At 42.6% G+C, this 13,832-nt stretch overlaps 3 protein-coding genes across 3 annotated transcripts; all 3 read right to left on the bottom strand.

The window, feature by feature from the left end:
- Window positions 1-360: 360 nt before the first annotated feature.
- Window positions 361-2,848, bottom strand: LOC115813803 (histone H3.3). The gene is made up of 4 exons (XM_030776431.1): window positions 2,767-2,848; window positions 1,722-1,865; window positions 1,251-1,404; window positions 361-1,125 (listed from the first exon to the last, which is right to left on the bottom strand). Exons 2-4 carry the CDS (start codon window positions 1,847-1,849, stop codon window positions 997-999), a joined length of 411 nt encoding a protein of 136 aa, XP_030632291.1. The 5' UTR covers window positions 1,850-1,865; window positions 2,767-2,848; the 3' UTR covers window positions 361-996.
- A 702-nt stretch (window positions 2,849-3,550) lies between these two features.
- h3f3b.1 (H3 histone, family 3B.1) lies at window positions 3,551-6,117 on the bottom strand. Its single transcript, XM_030776430.1, has 4 exons — window positions 6,028-6,117; window positions 5,273-5,416; window positions 4,796-4,949; window positions 3,551-4,670 (listed from the first exon to the last, which is right to left on the bottom strand). Exons 2-4 carry the CDS (start codon window positions 5,398-5,400, stop codon window positions 4,542-4,544), a joined length of 411 nt encoding a protein of 136 aa, XP_030632290.1. The 5' UTR covers window positions 5,401-5,416; window positions 6,028-6,117; the 3' UTR covers window positions 3,551-4,541.
- Window positions 6,118-6,959: 842 nt separating this feature from the next.
- LOC115814000 (delta(14)-sterol reductase TM7SF2) lies at window positions 6,960-13,692 on the bottom strand. Its single transcript, XM_030776708.1, has 10 exons — window positions 13,587-13,692; window positions 13,110-13,297; window positions 11,861-11,915; window positions 11,151-11,348; window positions 9,935-10,038; window positions 9,561-9,680; window positions 8,877-9,045; window positions 8,307-8,387; window positions 8,049-8,171; window positions 6,960-7,120 (listed from the first exon to the last, which is right to left on the bottom strand). Exons 1-10 carry the CDS (start codon window positions 13,690-13,692, stop codon window positions 6,960-6,962), a joined length of 1,305 nt encoding a protein of 434 aa, XP_030632568.1.
- Window positions 13,693-13,832: the final 140 nt, after the last annotated feature.

Raw genomic sequence — 13,832 nt, 5'->3', positions numbered from 1 at the left:
CTCTTTCACTATTTTGTTTTCTTGTTAAAAATATGATCTGGTTACTACGAAAGAGAATCTATATGTATATATGTATTAAAAAAAGGAAACAGACATCAATAATTATTACAAGTAGTTCTCAATATTGCAATAATAAACAGCTGCTTCAGAGATGCTTTGACTTGTATACAAACTGCTGTGCTGATCAGAACACACACACACACACACACACACGCTCGCTCGCTCACACACACACACTCACACACACGCGCGCTCACACACACACACACACGCTTGCTCGCTCACACACACACACACGCTCGCTCGCTCACACACCCGTACACACACACACACACGCTCGCTCGCTCACACACACACACACACACACGCTCGCACACACACACACACACACACACACACGCTCGCTCGCTCGCTCACACACAGACTTGTGGGGAGCATCTCTCCCGTGAGCGGGCACAGGAGAGCTGTGTCATGTGTCACTGTGGGACACAGAGGCAGAGGGAGGGGCGGTGGTTGTAGTTGTAGCACCCTGCACAGGAGGAAGACATCTCCATCTGCAGACCAACCCCGACCCCTCACCCAAAACACACACACACACACACTGCATAATGCTTTCACTCGCTCCGTCTCCCGAAAAGACTCCTGACATGTCATGACAGCCTAACTCTGTAATCAGGCGAGGAGCCAGAAAATGTGAGTCTATCAGTGTGTGTGTGTGTGTGTGTGTGTTCATATGATCAGCAACAAATTGGGACATGCACAAAGTAGTACCCTAAAAGTCTGCTGCCAAGGACAGAGAGAGAGAGAGAGAGAGAGAGAGAGAGAGAAACACGACTACACATCAAATCCTCATCATAACCACTGATGTTCTAAAAACTACCAACGGAGGAGGAGGGAGTAGAGGAGTAGAGGAGGAGGGAGTGGAGGAGGAGGGAGTAGAGGAGGAGGGGAGGGGCGCGCAGGAAAAGAGAGAAGAAGAGAGAAACAGGGAGGCATCTATGCGCGTTCCCCACGGATGCGGCGTGCCAGCTGGATGTCTTTGGGCATGATGGTGACACGCTTGGCATGGATGGCACACAGGTTGGTGTCCTCAAAAAGACCCACCAGGTACGCCTCACTGGCCTCCTACACACACACACACACACACACACACACATTAACCCCTCACATGTCAAGTTTACAGTACATAGATTTCATATTCATTTAATGGGAAAATTCGGTGAGAGTTTGAGTTTGTGCAGTGCACTGACCTGCAGGGCTCCAATAGCTGCGCTCTGGAAGCGCAGATCGGTTTTGAAGTCCTGAGCGATCTCTCTGACCAGGCGCTGGAACGGAAGCTTCCGGATCAACAGCTCGGTGGACTTCTGGTACCGACGGATCTCACGCAGGGCCACGGTACCAGGCCTGAAGAAAAGAACACACAGAAATTACTCAACAGCTTGCCACGAAAATACATCGTGATATGCAAACATGTCTTTTAGAATTCCTCCACACTTCTGATAAATGAACCTCTCCAAAAGTTGTGAATTTGAATATAAAAATCAGTAAACTTCATAATATAAGAAACCGATCTGTGTGTATGTAAGGTTCTGAGCAATTTCCACTTTAACTGTATTTAGTATAATAAGTGAAATGGTAAAAGACACAGTAAGTTTCCGGTATGCTCCAAAGTGTCATGCGTGGTTTCCCCCCCTTCCCGGATGCTTGTGTGGGTTACTCACCTGTAGCGATGGGGTTTCTTCACCCCACCAGTAGAGGGGGCACTCTTACGAGCCGCTTTCGTAGCCAGCTGCTTGCGTGGAGCTTTTCCTCCAGTGGATTTACGGGCGGTCTGCTTAGTACGAGCCATATCGAATGAAGATCACCTAAAACACAGGACCCGCAAACAGGAGAGAAAAATCAGGTTATATATTGTCTCCTTATTAAGTAGACATCAGTCATATATATCATTAGTAGAATTCACGGGGCAAAAATACTAATGTAATGAAACTGCACACACTCACTGATCTGTAACCTTAAAAAGTGGATGTATTTAACCTATATTTTACAGCTTTTTAAAACAACAAAGTTTAACAGTTTAAAAAAAATGCTCAAATCCACTTGATTTGATACCAAACTTGGTTGTAGAAACAACCTGTCCGTATTTCAAAAGTGAATCACTGTTGTTGTTGCTTTGTTTGTTTGTAAACAACAGAAGTCTATATTCGGTATCAAAGTTTTTCATATGTTCGCGCCATTATATTTTTCAAAAAACGTAGAAGCTGACCAATCACATGTTTCAGTGTATAGGGAGGCGGAGACTGCTATGTGTAGCCATTGTATCTTAGCCCCGCCCTCGATGCTAACATGATGGCGACTGTTTGATACGTCTCCAGGACAGAAAACTCACGCTAAAGAAGAATGGAGTGACGCTAAAACAGCAGTGTTTTAAAAGAAATCATATCGCTGTCAGCTCAGTCTATCATCGCGCCAGGAAGAAGAGGCTTTAAGGTTTTTAAAAATGATCTTAGAGGCAAGAATCGTCCAGTAAAAGCCGAATTTAGACGACGTGAATTGCTGCTTCAGTTCGAAGCGAAATTTTCTCGGTCTGTAGAGGCTAGAAAACACTGCTATTCTCTGTCCTTTCAGCAAACGGCTTTCGTATTTCTCTAAATGCTGGAAATGAGAATAATTACAAATAAATATAGCTTTATACCCACCTTAGATGCTACCTCAAATATTGGTGTATGATTCGGTAAAATTTTATATGTTTTGTTTTGCTCTTACCTGTGTCAAATAATGTTTAAAAACCTCTTTTCCCTCGCTGCCTCTCTATTTTACGTCTCTAGCCTACAATGGTGGTAACGAATCGTCCAGAGGGAAAATGGCTGCGCTGTCAATCATGCAATTCCCATAATGCATCACGATCTTCTCAGGACACCATTTTCGATTACAAACCTTTTCGGTTCACTGCCCTACATACGTTGTAGGGTTTGTTGTTTATGTTTTTTTTCCTTAACGGTACACCGATTAACAAGAATTCCCAATGCAATATAGGAAATATTTAATATGTATGTTTCAATTGTTCCTTAGGACGTAGTGTGGTGAATGAGGTGTGAATATGCAAGTAGTTGCTATACTGAAATGTTAGTTAACGCACTAACCTGAACTGACCTTAGGGGATTTGCCGGACTGAAGGTCAGACTCGAAGTAGGACTGCGACTGTATCGAGTTTTCTTATTTAAATCTTACTAGTTACTGCTATGGGGCGGAGGGAATGAAGACTGTGAACGATTTTCTATACCGTGGATTTTCTTATTATGTGAAAGAACGTAAGCAAAGACCCTGTATTTTAAAATAAAATTTTGAAGATCATGTTTCAGTCACTCAATTTGTATGAGTCGAACATATACTAAGTTTGAGATCTGAATGATACACTACAGTCCCTTAAACCATAGAATGATTAAAGGGACAGTAGTCAGTGGTACTGTAGAAATCAGTCTGTCATCAGACACCCCCCCCCCCCCCCCCCCCAATAAATTTTCTAATAAAAAGAAACTGACCAAACAAACTTGTTCATAACATGGATTTATTGTCTCATTACTTACAATGAGAAATTTTGGTTTTACAAATATGTGCTCTCTTGATATCTGGACGTTAAAAACCCGAGTGATACAAAACCATGAAAGAGAATAGAAAAAACCTGAGTGAGTGACAGATCTTTAAAATGTCACCAGGTAAAAGAAATATGGAATATGTTATAGAATAATAAATGGTATGAATGTATTTTTGCTACATGTGTCTATGAATTAGACATTTATTCCCATTGATAATGACCAATAAAACATAGTTTTTCTCATCCATCAAAACATGAAAAATCTGTTTAAAAAAAAAAAAAAAATCTCTTTATTGGTTTGCAGATTACTAACAGTCATAAACCCTACAGAATTACCAATTCCTGTAAATCAAAACCAAAAACTCCTGTGAAATCACCTTGAATACATGAACCAAATGCGAATATATATTACAAAAGAAGAATACACCATAATTATAATAACAGCAATAATAATATATAGATATAAAAAAAAAAAAACACTTAAAAAGTTGACGAGGCATGTCCACAGAGGCCGACTGTTCTGTCCTCTCCAGCGAGGGGCAGTGGGATGGCGAGGAAACGTTTAGCACCTTGACGAGGACATCAGTGACTCCTCAACAGCCTTACCCTGCCCGTTCCCCTTAAATACCCCCCCCCCCTCTGAACCCCACCAGGCATGGCTCTAACCCACCACCTCATTCGCTGGCTCATCTGCCTGAACAGATGATTAGCCAATCCGAATACACCACAAACCGTGGCGGGCTACAGCCACGTTCTAAAACATCTGCTCACTGAGAACACTGACAGAGAGAGAGAGACAGAGAAAAAAACACACACACACACACATACACACACACTAACACAAGTTACTCTTATCATGATTTTTGTCACTCTAAAAAACAGACGACACAGAAAAGGAGGGAGGAGAAAAAGACAGACAGGAGAGGAGAAAATGAAAGACGGGCATCTATGCGCGTTCCCCACGGATGCGGCGTGCCAGCTGGATGTCTTTGGGCATGATGGTGACACGCTTGGCATGGATGGCACACAGGTTGGTGTCCTCAAAAAGACCCACCAGGTACGCCTCACTGGCCTCCTACACACACACACACACACACACACACACATTAACCCCTCACATGTCAAGTTTACAGTACATAGATTTCACATTCATTTAATGGGAAAATTCGGTGGGAGTTTGAGTTTGTGCAGTGCACTGACCTGCAGGGCTCCAATAGCTGCGCTCTGGAAGCGCAGATCGGTTTTGAAGTCCTGAGCGATCTCTCTGACCAGGCGCTGGAACGGAAGCTTCCGGATCAACAGCTCGGTGGACTTCTGGTACCGACGGATCTCACGCAGGGCCACGGTACCAGGCCTGAAGAAAAGAACACACAGAAAATACTCAACAGCTTGCCACACATGCACTGCAATGTTTAATAATGTCTTTTAAATTTTTTTTACTACTTTATATAATCCAACTACTCTCTCTAAAAGGTGTCAATCTAAAGGCATCAATATAAAAATGAAGAAACTGAGTAACATACTTGTTAGTGTTTATGTAAGGTTATGAGCAATTTCCACTTTAACTGTATTTAGTATAATAAGTGAAATGGTAAAAGACACAGTAAGTTTCCGGTATGCTCCGAAGTGTCATGCGTGGTTTCCCCCCCTTCCCGGATGCTTGTGTGGGTTACTCACCTGTAGCGATGGGGTTTCTTCACCCCACCAGTAGAGGGGGCACTCTTTCGAGCCGCTTTCGTAGCCAGCTGCTTGCGTGGAGCTTTTCCTCCAGTGGATTTACGGGCGGTCTGCTTAGTACGAGCCATATCGAATGAAGATCACCTAAAACACAGGACACGGTCGTGTAAAGTCGCTTAAGTACAAGATCAGATATTACTTTACTCCTTAAACGATACTCGTGTCGAGACGTTATGTATTGCATCATTACATCTACTACTTTATTTATGTGTCCTCCGAGTTGGCCCAATCAGAGATGCCTGAGGGCGGGACACTTGTATCTTTCCACCAATGAACGCTTGTTCTCACAGATACCAGGGAGCTGCTTAATGGCCGCTTCGAAAACAGAAGAGAGAAAATAGCAATTTACGAAAGGCATATGGAAAATGATTTTTTTCGCCATTCCGAGAGTTTTATTTCGCTAGATTCTAACAAATCACTCAAGTAGGACTTTCGATTATATTAACAGAGGACTTTTATTATCAAACGGGCGCAAGGATTCCGTGTTTTTTCGAAGCAAAATAGTCTCACTGAAATGGTCACGGAAATAATCGCTTCCCCCTCAATGCGACACTTTTTATCCGACATTTCTACTGCTCGGTTTAATCGCTTGATAAGCGTTGGATTCTGCTTGTAATTAAAAATAATCGACGATTTTATAAACATTAATTACTACAGTCACGTTTGAGCACATTTTTAAAGAACCAGGAACTTACCAGTGATTTTTAAAAGCCGAAGAAAAAGACGTTTGTACGACAGATCCTGTATTGGGTGCTTCGTTCACACAATGGATGAGGAAATGTTTTAGGAGAAAATGGCTGCCCTCCCATGATGCATCGGAAACGGGTTTTCACAGGACCCGATGACGAATACCGGAGAAACTTTCGTTGTTACTGTTATCCGAGAAGATTGGTTAAACGAGAAACTATAGCCGTTTTTCACTGTTAAGCTAGGTGATAGCCAAGAAATGAAACAAAATAAACAGAAAGTTTTACACTAAAACACCGGATCCAAAGTGCATCCAAACAGACCGGAGTGTTGAATTTATATCAGATCTACCAGTTTAGTTAGCTGAAGTAACTTAATGCTTTAATGAACGTAAAGTTTTCATGTCAACTCTGAGCAGCAACTATACGCCGCTTCAAAATATGATTTCCAGAAAGCTATATCAGGTGTGAAATGATTGAGTTACTCATCCAAATAAAGTACTAATACCTGTTTTATTATTCTGTGGGAAAAATATCCATCTGTGTTGTGAGGCAGACTGTTTCATTTATTTTTCTATTTGTGTATGTATTTGTTCTTTGTTTGGTCATTCCAGCATATTTTGACACATTTAATGTTTCACCTTTTATGATGAAATAATTTTGTGAGCAAATGCATGCATGGCTGCCATCTATTGACATGAGAGCATCTCCAAACACAGTAATCACATCTCTGTGACTTATCATGCCTAACCATGCCAGAAAAGAACATTTTTAATTAAAAGTGGTTTCAACAAGAGCCCCAGTGTTTATTAAATCATTTAAGTAATTTGCTGTCTTTTGGACCAAGCTCGGTCCAGTCATAGAGAACAAAAAAAAGCATCTGTTGAGTTCTGGGAAGAGCCCGGATCTGAGACGCGGGTCAAACAGACGCTGGCTAATCATCAGTACACGTAGGGCACCAGTTTGTACGGCACCCGGCAACAGTACTCCAGCCAAGCCTCCCCGTGTTTCTTTTGACACGAGTCTTCGATCTCATTTGCTCGTTGCCTCAGCAGGTTAAAACACTGCAGTGCAGGTAAATAGGGCAAGAGGGAGGTGAAACCTGTATATGAGACACAGAAGGACAACAGAAGGCTTTAACAATTTACCTAAAACCCCGTAACACATTATTGCTTTTTGATCAACATCATCTAGCACACAAAGAGCTGTGTCTTTTGTTAGTGAATAGAACTGAATCAAAGTATCCTGAATCGCTGAATCAAACAGAATCATAGTAACTGAATCTAAACAGTTATGTCATGGTTTATGACAGCATCATTATATAACACGCAAGCAGGTGTGATGTCTCTGTAGTGACTCTTAAGTGGGTAAAGTGTTACGACAGAGACTATCAACGGTTTCAGTTACAAACAGCACACCATGTTTTGTGTTAGTGGAATTTCTTACAAACATTAAACATTAAAAAACATTAAACATTAAAAACATGGCACTAAGCTGCAGATCGTCATATACAACACTCAACATATTTCAGTTTTCTGGGTAGCCCTTGTTTGTTTCTTTTAATAAATGATCAATACATATTTAGACCATTTTGATATAGGTGTTTTCTTTAGGTTTTTTCCCCCACCCCCATGAGGCACTCTGCATTCTAAATATTGTTTCCTCTGAGATCCTCTGTACCACTGGGACTGCGACTGGTATCACTGCATCTACTGCTACCAGTATTATCCTTCTACCACTGCATCCTCCACCGCTACTAGAACTACTGCCTCTGCTACTACTGCCAGTGCTGCCTCTACACGACTACTACTAATTTCACGACTACTACTAATTATGATGATGATGATGATGATGATGATGATGATGACGACGACGATTACTGTTACTGTAGTTTTCATGGAAATTAAAAGCAATAACATTAGTTTTATATGCACTCTGGCACCCTGTTACATCCCCAGTTTCATTGTAGTGGCAGTGTGTGTGTGTGTGTGTGTGTGTGTGTGTGTGTGTTTGTATAGTGCATCTCTCACCACAGGGTAGACACCATGCCAGAGCAATCAGAACATCTCCTAAATAGTTCGGATGACGAACCCAACCAAACCAGCCGCTCACCAGCAACCTCTGACCTGATGGACTTGGGATTGTCTCTAAACCTGGAGATCCAAAAGACCAGAGCATTGTGCAGTAGAGAGAAGGTTCACATTGTAGAAACCGTTCACACAGAGCTGTGTGTGGAACAGGAGGGAGAAATGAGACATAGTTCAATCAGACACTGTTGAGGCACTTACAGGCGTACGCTGGGTCGTTTGGGTTTTTACGAAAACCAAGCCTCTGTTCGTTGGACAGGGAATAAAAGGCGAATCCTACAGCTGTCAATGAGAGGACAATAAGTCTCATTTGTTCTCTGTTCAGTACACAAAACAGTTACAAATTCCCAAAGAACGTGTGAGAGCCCCTTCAAAGAGACAAAGGTCTGTAGGGGTTTTTTTGGCGGGGGGGTCTGGGTGTTAAGGGGCAGGTGTGTGCGTGTTAAGGGGCAGGTGTGTGCGTGTTAAGGAGCAGAAGTCTGTGTGTTAAGGGGCAGGAGTGTGGGTGTTAAGGAGCAGGAGTGTGGGTGTTAAGGGGCAGGAGTGTGTGTGTTAAGGGGCAGGACACTGGGTGTTAGGGAGCAGGACACTGGGCATTAGGGAGCAGGAGTGTGGGTGTTAAGTGGCAGGACACTGGGTGTTAGGGAGCAGGGGTGTGGGTGTTAAGGGGCAGAAGTCTGTGTGTTAAGGGGCAGGACACTGGGTGTTAGGGAGTAGGGGTCTGTGTGTTAAGGGGCAGGTGTGCTTAGATGCGCTCAGAGCTGGTCTTACCGAACAGGAGGCATATGAGCACAGCTGACGGCGTGCTGATGTGCGTGGGGCGCTGGATGAGAAAGAACGCCGGCAGGCTGGAGAAGAAGGGGATCCATATGTACTCGCCCAGAATCATGAGAAAGCCGATGGCCTCCTCAGTAAACTCTTTAGTCAGCAACACCGAGTCCTGCACAAAAACAACACACACACACCTTAACACTAACCAGAGTCTTACACAGCACAACTAAACACAACCTGGCACAGTTAAACACATCACTACACACTCTAATGAAAACAATACCATCAACCACAACAGACAAACTGCCCTCATTTTATTCGACCAAAGTAAAGTACATATTGTACATCCTTATGACAACTACACAATTCCTTAATTAAATGTATTCACTGGTGATAACATTGCTATTATAATTATATGGACTGTAGCTGTAATTTACTACTGGAGTCACATGTGCTGTGTAAATGCAAGTGGAACTGATGTCTGTTGAGCTTTGGGTTTTATCACTGACTGCACTGAGAGAGGTCTGAAACATACACACACACACACACACAGACAAGGCATTGAGAAAACTCCAGGTTTTTTCTCTGCTTCATTATCAGATCATACTGTTTTAGTTGTGCTTATGTTTGAATCAGAATGAACTGGACAACAGTCTTTGGTGTCTGAATGCCTCGTTTCCCAACCTCATCTAAAACAAAGTCCAAGATGTAGATGAACTGGAAGATGACAACCAGCAGCAGGCAGAGAGATGGTGAACCTTGAGTTTCAACAGCTGTTAGCAGGTAGCTTAAGTCTACCATAGCCTGTGCAGAGACAGATAAACAATGTAAACAAACAGACAGGTAAACACTAACAGAAAACCCAAAGATGAGTGTTTGGTCTTAATCTGGTGAGGAGGTGGGACTATCAAGGCTTAAATGATCTACAGGCAGTGAGGGGAACCCCCACAAGTTTAGCGTCCAGAGTGCAAAACAGATCAGATCCGTCCATGATCAGATCCGTCCATGACGATAAATCGCGTCCTACGGTGCCCCTCACCCGTGGCACTCTGACTCACCCATCCAATGAAGCCAATCCGCACCATGGCAAAGTGTTTCAGGTCAATGCGACCCAGGCGTGGGTCCACCTCCCTGCCCAGGGCAAACTCCACCAGCAGTGTAGCTGAGGGTGACAGGGATGCTGGGGTTATTTGGTAAAGAAACTTCCAAAGGTGCAATACTATGTGCCTAACACTACATTTCTGTTGTTGTTGGTCGTCGTGGCGATGGCGGTGGTAGTAGTGGTCATTTCTTTTTCTTTCTTTTTTTTTTTAACTCACACTGAGTTGTTATTGTTCTTTGAATTCCTAAGCCAGTAAATATGCCCAACAGAGTTGCGAGTGTCAATTTCTCTGTGTAAATCTTGATTTTAAGATTTAATTTCAGAATCATCAGCCTCTATAATACCCATAACCGTACCTGTAATAACTGTACAACACCTATGGCAGTAACATCCTACCTGTGACCATTTTTGCACTTTTAACATATTTCTGTCACAATACTACTATAAATAATGTGTGTGTATATATATACACACACATATATATATACATATAAACATATTTATATACACTTTTTGAAGTAGTGTATTCTTCTATATTGAATATTTACAGATGTTGTTATTTTTATAAATTCTGTTCCTACAGTGATGCTGTTACAGGCAGTATTTGGTTTGCACTACCTGTTATACCTGTACCGTATTACCTGCACGACCTGTTATACCTGTACCGTATTACCTGCACGACCTGTTATACCTGTACCGTATTACCTGCACTACCTGTTATATTTTCCCTGTATGGTCTTACACTTTGGTAACCTTTATTTTTGTGTTTGTATCATTGTGTTGTGCATGTTAGGCTGGTGAGACAAGTCAATAGCTTTAGCTTAGATTTTCGTTTTCCCATAGGACATAATGACAATAAAGCTGAAATTGAAGTTATGAGGATGATTCTGGTTCTGGACAAAACTACTCCATTTTGGGCAAGTGGTACCAAAGAGAGGCAAGAGTGAGTGATAAAAACACATAATTAGCATGCTAAGAGTGAGAGAGACACAGAACTATAACTCTCCACCAACGTCGTATACAAAATCAAGCGATATTTGTGTGCACTGAGATAACTCTGACGTGACTCTTTTAAAACCACAGCAGTGGGGGGAGCGTAACACTGAATAAGCGTTCTCGGCTATATCCGCTAGCTTGTTCGTTAGCCTGGGGTGCTAGCACATGAGGCTTACCGTTGCTGTCGTAGCGTAACAGCCTGGATGGATGGATGTGTAGCGAGTGTACGTACAACGCGATGCTCTGCAGCAGAGCGACCACAGTGCTCGCACTCACAATGGGGAGAACTCTGTTTGTAATACTGGCCCCATGGAATAACCCGGTAAACCACAGACCCAGGACCAGCGCTGCTGTCACCACTAATGCATGAAGACCTGCCACAGAACAGAACCATGGTTACGCTCAACACTGATCAGAGATCAGCCCTCTTCCAACAGCCCTGTTGTTATGGACATGGAGGCCTGAGTCGGCTCTGGGTCATGTTTCATTAGAACGAGAACACACTGAATCTGTGTGTGTGTGTGTGTGTGAGTGTATGTGTGTGTGTGTGTGTTTGTGCGTGTGTGTGTGTGTTTCTGTCTATGTGTATATTTGTAGACTTTTGCAGTGAGTATCTACTTCCTTTTGTATTCAACCCCTACTAAAACATGAAAGTACTCTTGGTAGATTATGAAACCCAGTGAGGTTTCCCACTCTGTTGTTTTTAACTCTACACCCATTTTAGTTCTATAGAGACAGAAGACAGAGCTGCAAAAACACAGTGCAGGTTGTCAGACAGGTTCTCTGTTCCCTCTAGCATTGATTATAAACAAGATTATCTCAAAACCCCGGAGGCAACCACAGACAGTAGGCACCGAAGAACAGCCCAGGTGAGAGTAACCCTCACCATTCATGTGATACTTCAGACGTTTCTCATCACATCCCAGCTTGCCCTCTGCCACCTGTTTTAAAAAGGCAACACTTGTGTTATACACACAGACAGCACAGCCACTCCCCTACAGTTTCAATACAAAAACAGCTTTTACTGACTGGCATACGCGCTGTCTGAACCACTGAGCTCTGAGTGCAGCAAGGTGGGGGTCTGGGTAGACATAGTACAGGGTGGGGGTCTGGGTAGACATAGTACAGGGTGGGGGTCTAGGTAAACATAGTACAGGGTGGGGGTCTGGGTAGACGTAGTACAGGGTGGGGGTCTTGGTAGATGTAGTACAGGGTGGGGGTCTGAGTAGACATAGTACAGGGTGGGGGTCTGGGTAGACAAAGTACAGGGTGGGGATATAGGTAGGCATAGTACAGGGTGGGGGTTTAGGTAGGCGTAGTACAGGGTCAGGGTCTGGGTAGACATAGTACAGGGTGGGGGTCTAGGTAGGCATAGTACAGGATGACAGTTTTGACTTCTGTGCCAAACTGTATGCATGTGGTTTTCTTTATTGCTTTTAATTCAAGGGTCATACCAAAGGGAGGTATTCATTTTGTGTGAGTAATAAAGTTCCATTCTATTCTATTCTATGTAGACTATAATAGTTTAATACACTGTTTACTGTTGGTAAGTGGTAAATTCAATTCTTGATTCTTGTTTCAGATTTAAACTTCTCTGTTGTCAGTGCTGATAGCCGCGATTGATTATTTGGATTAGTGGGTCATTGTGGCTGTTTATCATTCATGAAAACCTTTAAATCATATATTGTGATGTCATATCTTACAGTCCAGTTGAAAAATCCAGTTGAACATGCTTGTAATGCTACCACACATATGAATGGTCCTACAGTAGTCAAATATATATATATATATATGTGTGTGTGTGTGTGTGTGTGTGTATGTATGCATGTATATACATACATACATACACTATATATACGTACAGTGTGTGTGTGTGTGTGTGTGTATACACACACACACATATATGTTATGTTATGTCACACTGACAGATTTGAGATGCATAAATTAAGATGCATAAAAAAAATACATTCTGACCATAAGGAACAGCTCAGAGCACCACTGGATAAAATACTGTTTTCTGTGGGGCAGGCCATTAGTAGGCCATCAGGCCATTACCATAACTCTTATTTCAAACCATTCATTTTCCATATCATATGGAGGATTGTGCTGTGGATTGAGAACTATGCCTCTCTTACCTTGCCCATGGGTAGGTGATAGAGCACCCCCTGTAGGACAGTGAATGCTATAACAATCTGCAGGGCAGTCCAGTCCCACAGAGGAACTCTGTTAGGACCAAACAGTGACCACGGAGCAGAGGGAGGCAGACAGCACTCTAAGATCAGGATCAGAGATGCTCCTAACAGACCAGTCACCAGGAATAGGTCTAACACAAAAACACACACACACACACACACACACACACACGCTTAATTATTGAGTAAGTATTTGTTTTTTAAAATAATTTGAGGAGACAAACACAAAGAAAACAAACTAAGTTTAAAGGGAGTGCGTATCAATGTCAAAGTTGCTATCACCATTTGGAGCAAAAAAAAAAAAGTATATTCAGAAAACACTTTGGAAACCAATCAGATACATTCATGTTTTGTGGAAAAATCTAAAGGCCAGTGTGTGAGTGGTAAGGTCATGGATGAGGCTGGTCAAAGGACTCTTACGGATATTATTCCAGTTGCTTGGGACTGATTGTGTGTCCATGTGACTGGCCCCATTTCTCTGTTTCTCCTCAAGCTTCCTGTGACGGCATGTTTCATCTTCTTTCATCTGTACACACACACACACACACACACACATATTTGGAGATTATTATGGTCAATTTGCAACTTTTTCCTGTAGACATCAGATAGACAGATAGATAGATAGATAGATAGATAGACAGACAGATAGATAGATAGATAGATAGA

The sequence above is a fragment of the Chanos chanos genome, chromosome 6 (genome assembly GCF_902362185.1).
Source record: "Chanos chanos chromosome 6, fChaCha1.1, whole genome shotgun sequence".
NCBI lineage: Eukaryota > Metazoa > Chordata > Actinopteri > Gonorynchiformes > Chanidae > Chanos > Chanos chanos.
This window is presented reverse-complemented; position numbering and strand designations above follow the sequence as displayed.

Excerpts from the sequence above, each read along its gene's own strand:
- LOC115814000 (XM_030776708.1), bottom strand. The coding sequence starts at position 13,692 with ATGAAAGAAGATGAAACATGCCGTCACAGGAAGCTTGAGGAGAAACAG. Across the intron at positions 11,349-11,860 it reads TCTGAAGTATCACATGAATG|GTCTTCATGCATTAGTGGTG; the intron begins GTGAGGGTTACT and ends GTTCTGTGGCAG. Across the intron at positions 9,046-9,560 it reads TGGACTTTGTTTTAGATGAG|GACTCGGTGTTGCTGACTAA; the intron begins GTTGGGAAACGA and ends GTTTTTGTGCAG.
- LOC115813803 (XM_030776431.1), bottom strand. The coding sequence starts at position 1,849 with ATGGCTCGTACTAAGCAGACCGCCCGTAAATCCACTGGAGGAAAAGCT. Across the intron at positions 1,405-1,721 it reads AAGAAACCCCATCGCTACAG|GCCTGGTACCGTGGCCCTGC; the intron begins GTGAGTAACCCA and ends TCTTTTCTTCAG. Across the intron at positions 1,126-1,250 it reads CAGCTATTGGAGCCCTGCAG|GAGGCCAGTGAGGCGTACCT; the intron begins GTCAGTGCACTG and ends GTGTGTGTGTAG.
- h3f3b.1 (XM_030776430.1), bottom strand. The coding sequence starts at position 5,400 with ATGGCTCGTACTAAGCAGACCGCCCGTAAATCCACTGGAGGAAAAGCT. Across the intron at positions 4,950-5,272 it reads AAGAAACCCCATCGCTACAG|GCCTGGTACCGTGGCCCTGC; the intron begins GTGAGTAACCCA and ends TCTTTTCTTCAG. Across the intron at positions 4,671-4,795 it reads CAGCTATTGGAGCCCTGCAG|GAGGCCAGTGAGGCGTACCT; the intron begins GTCAGTGCACTG and ends GTGTGTGTGTAG.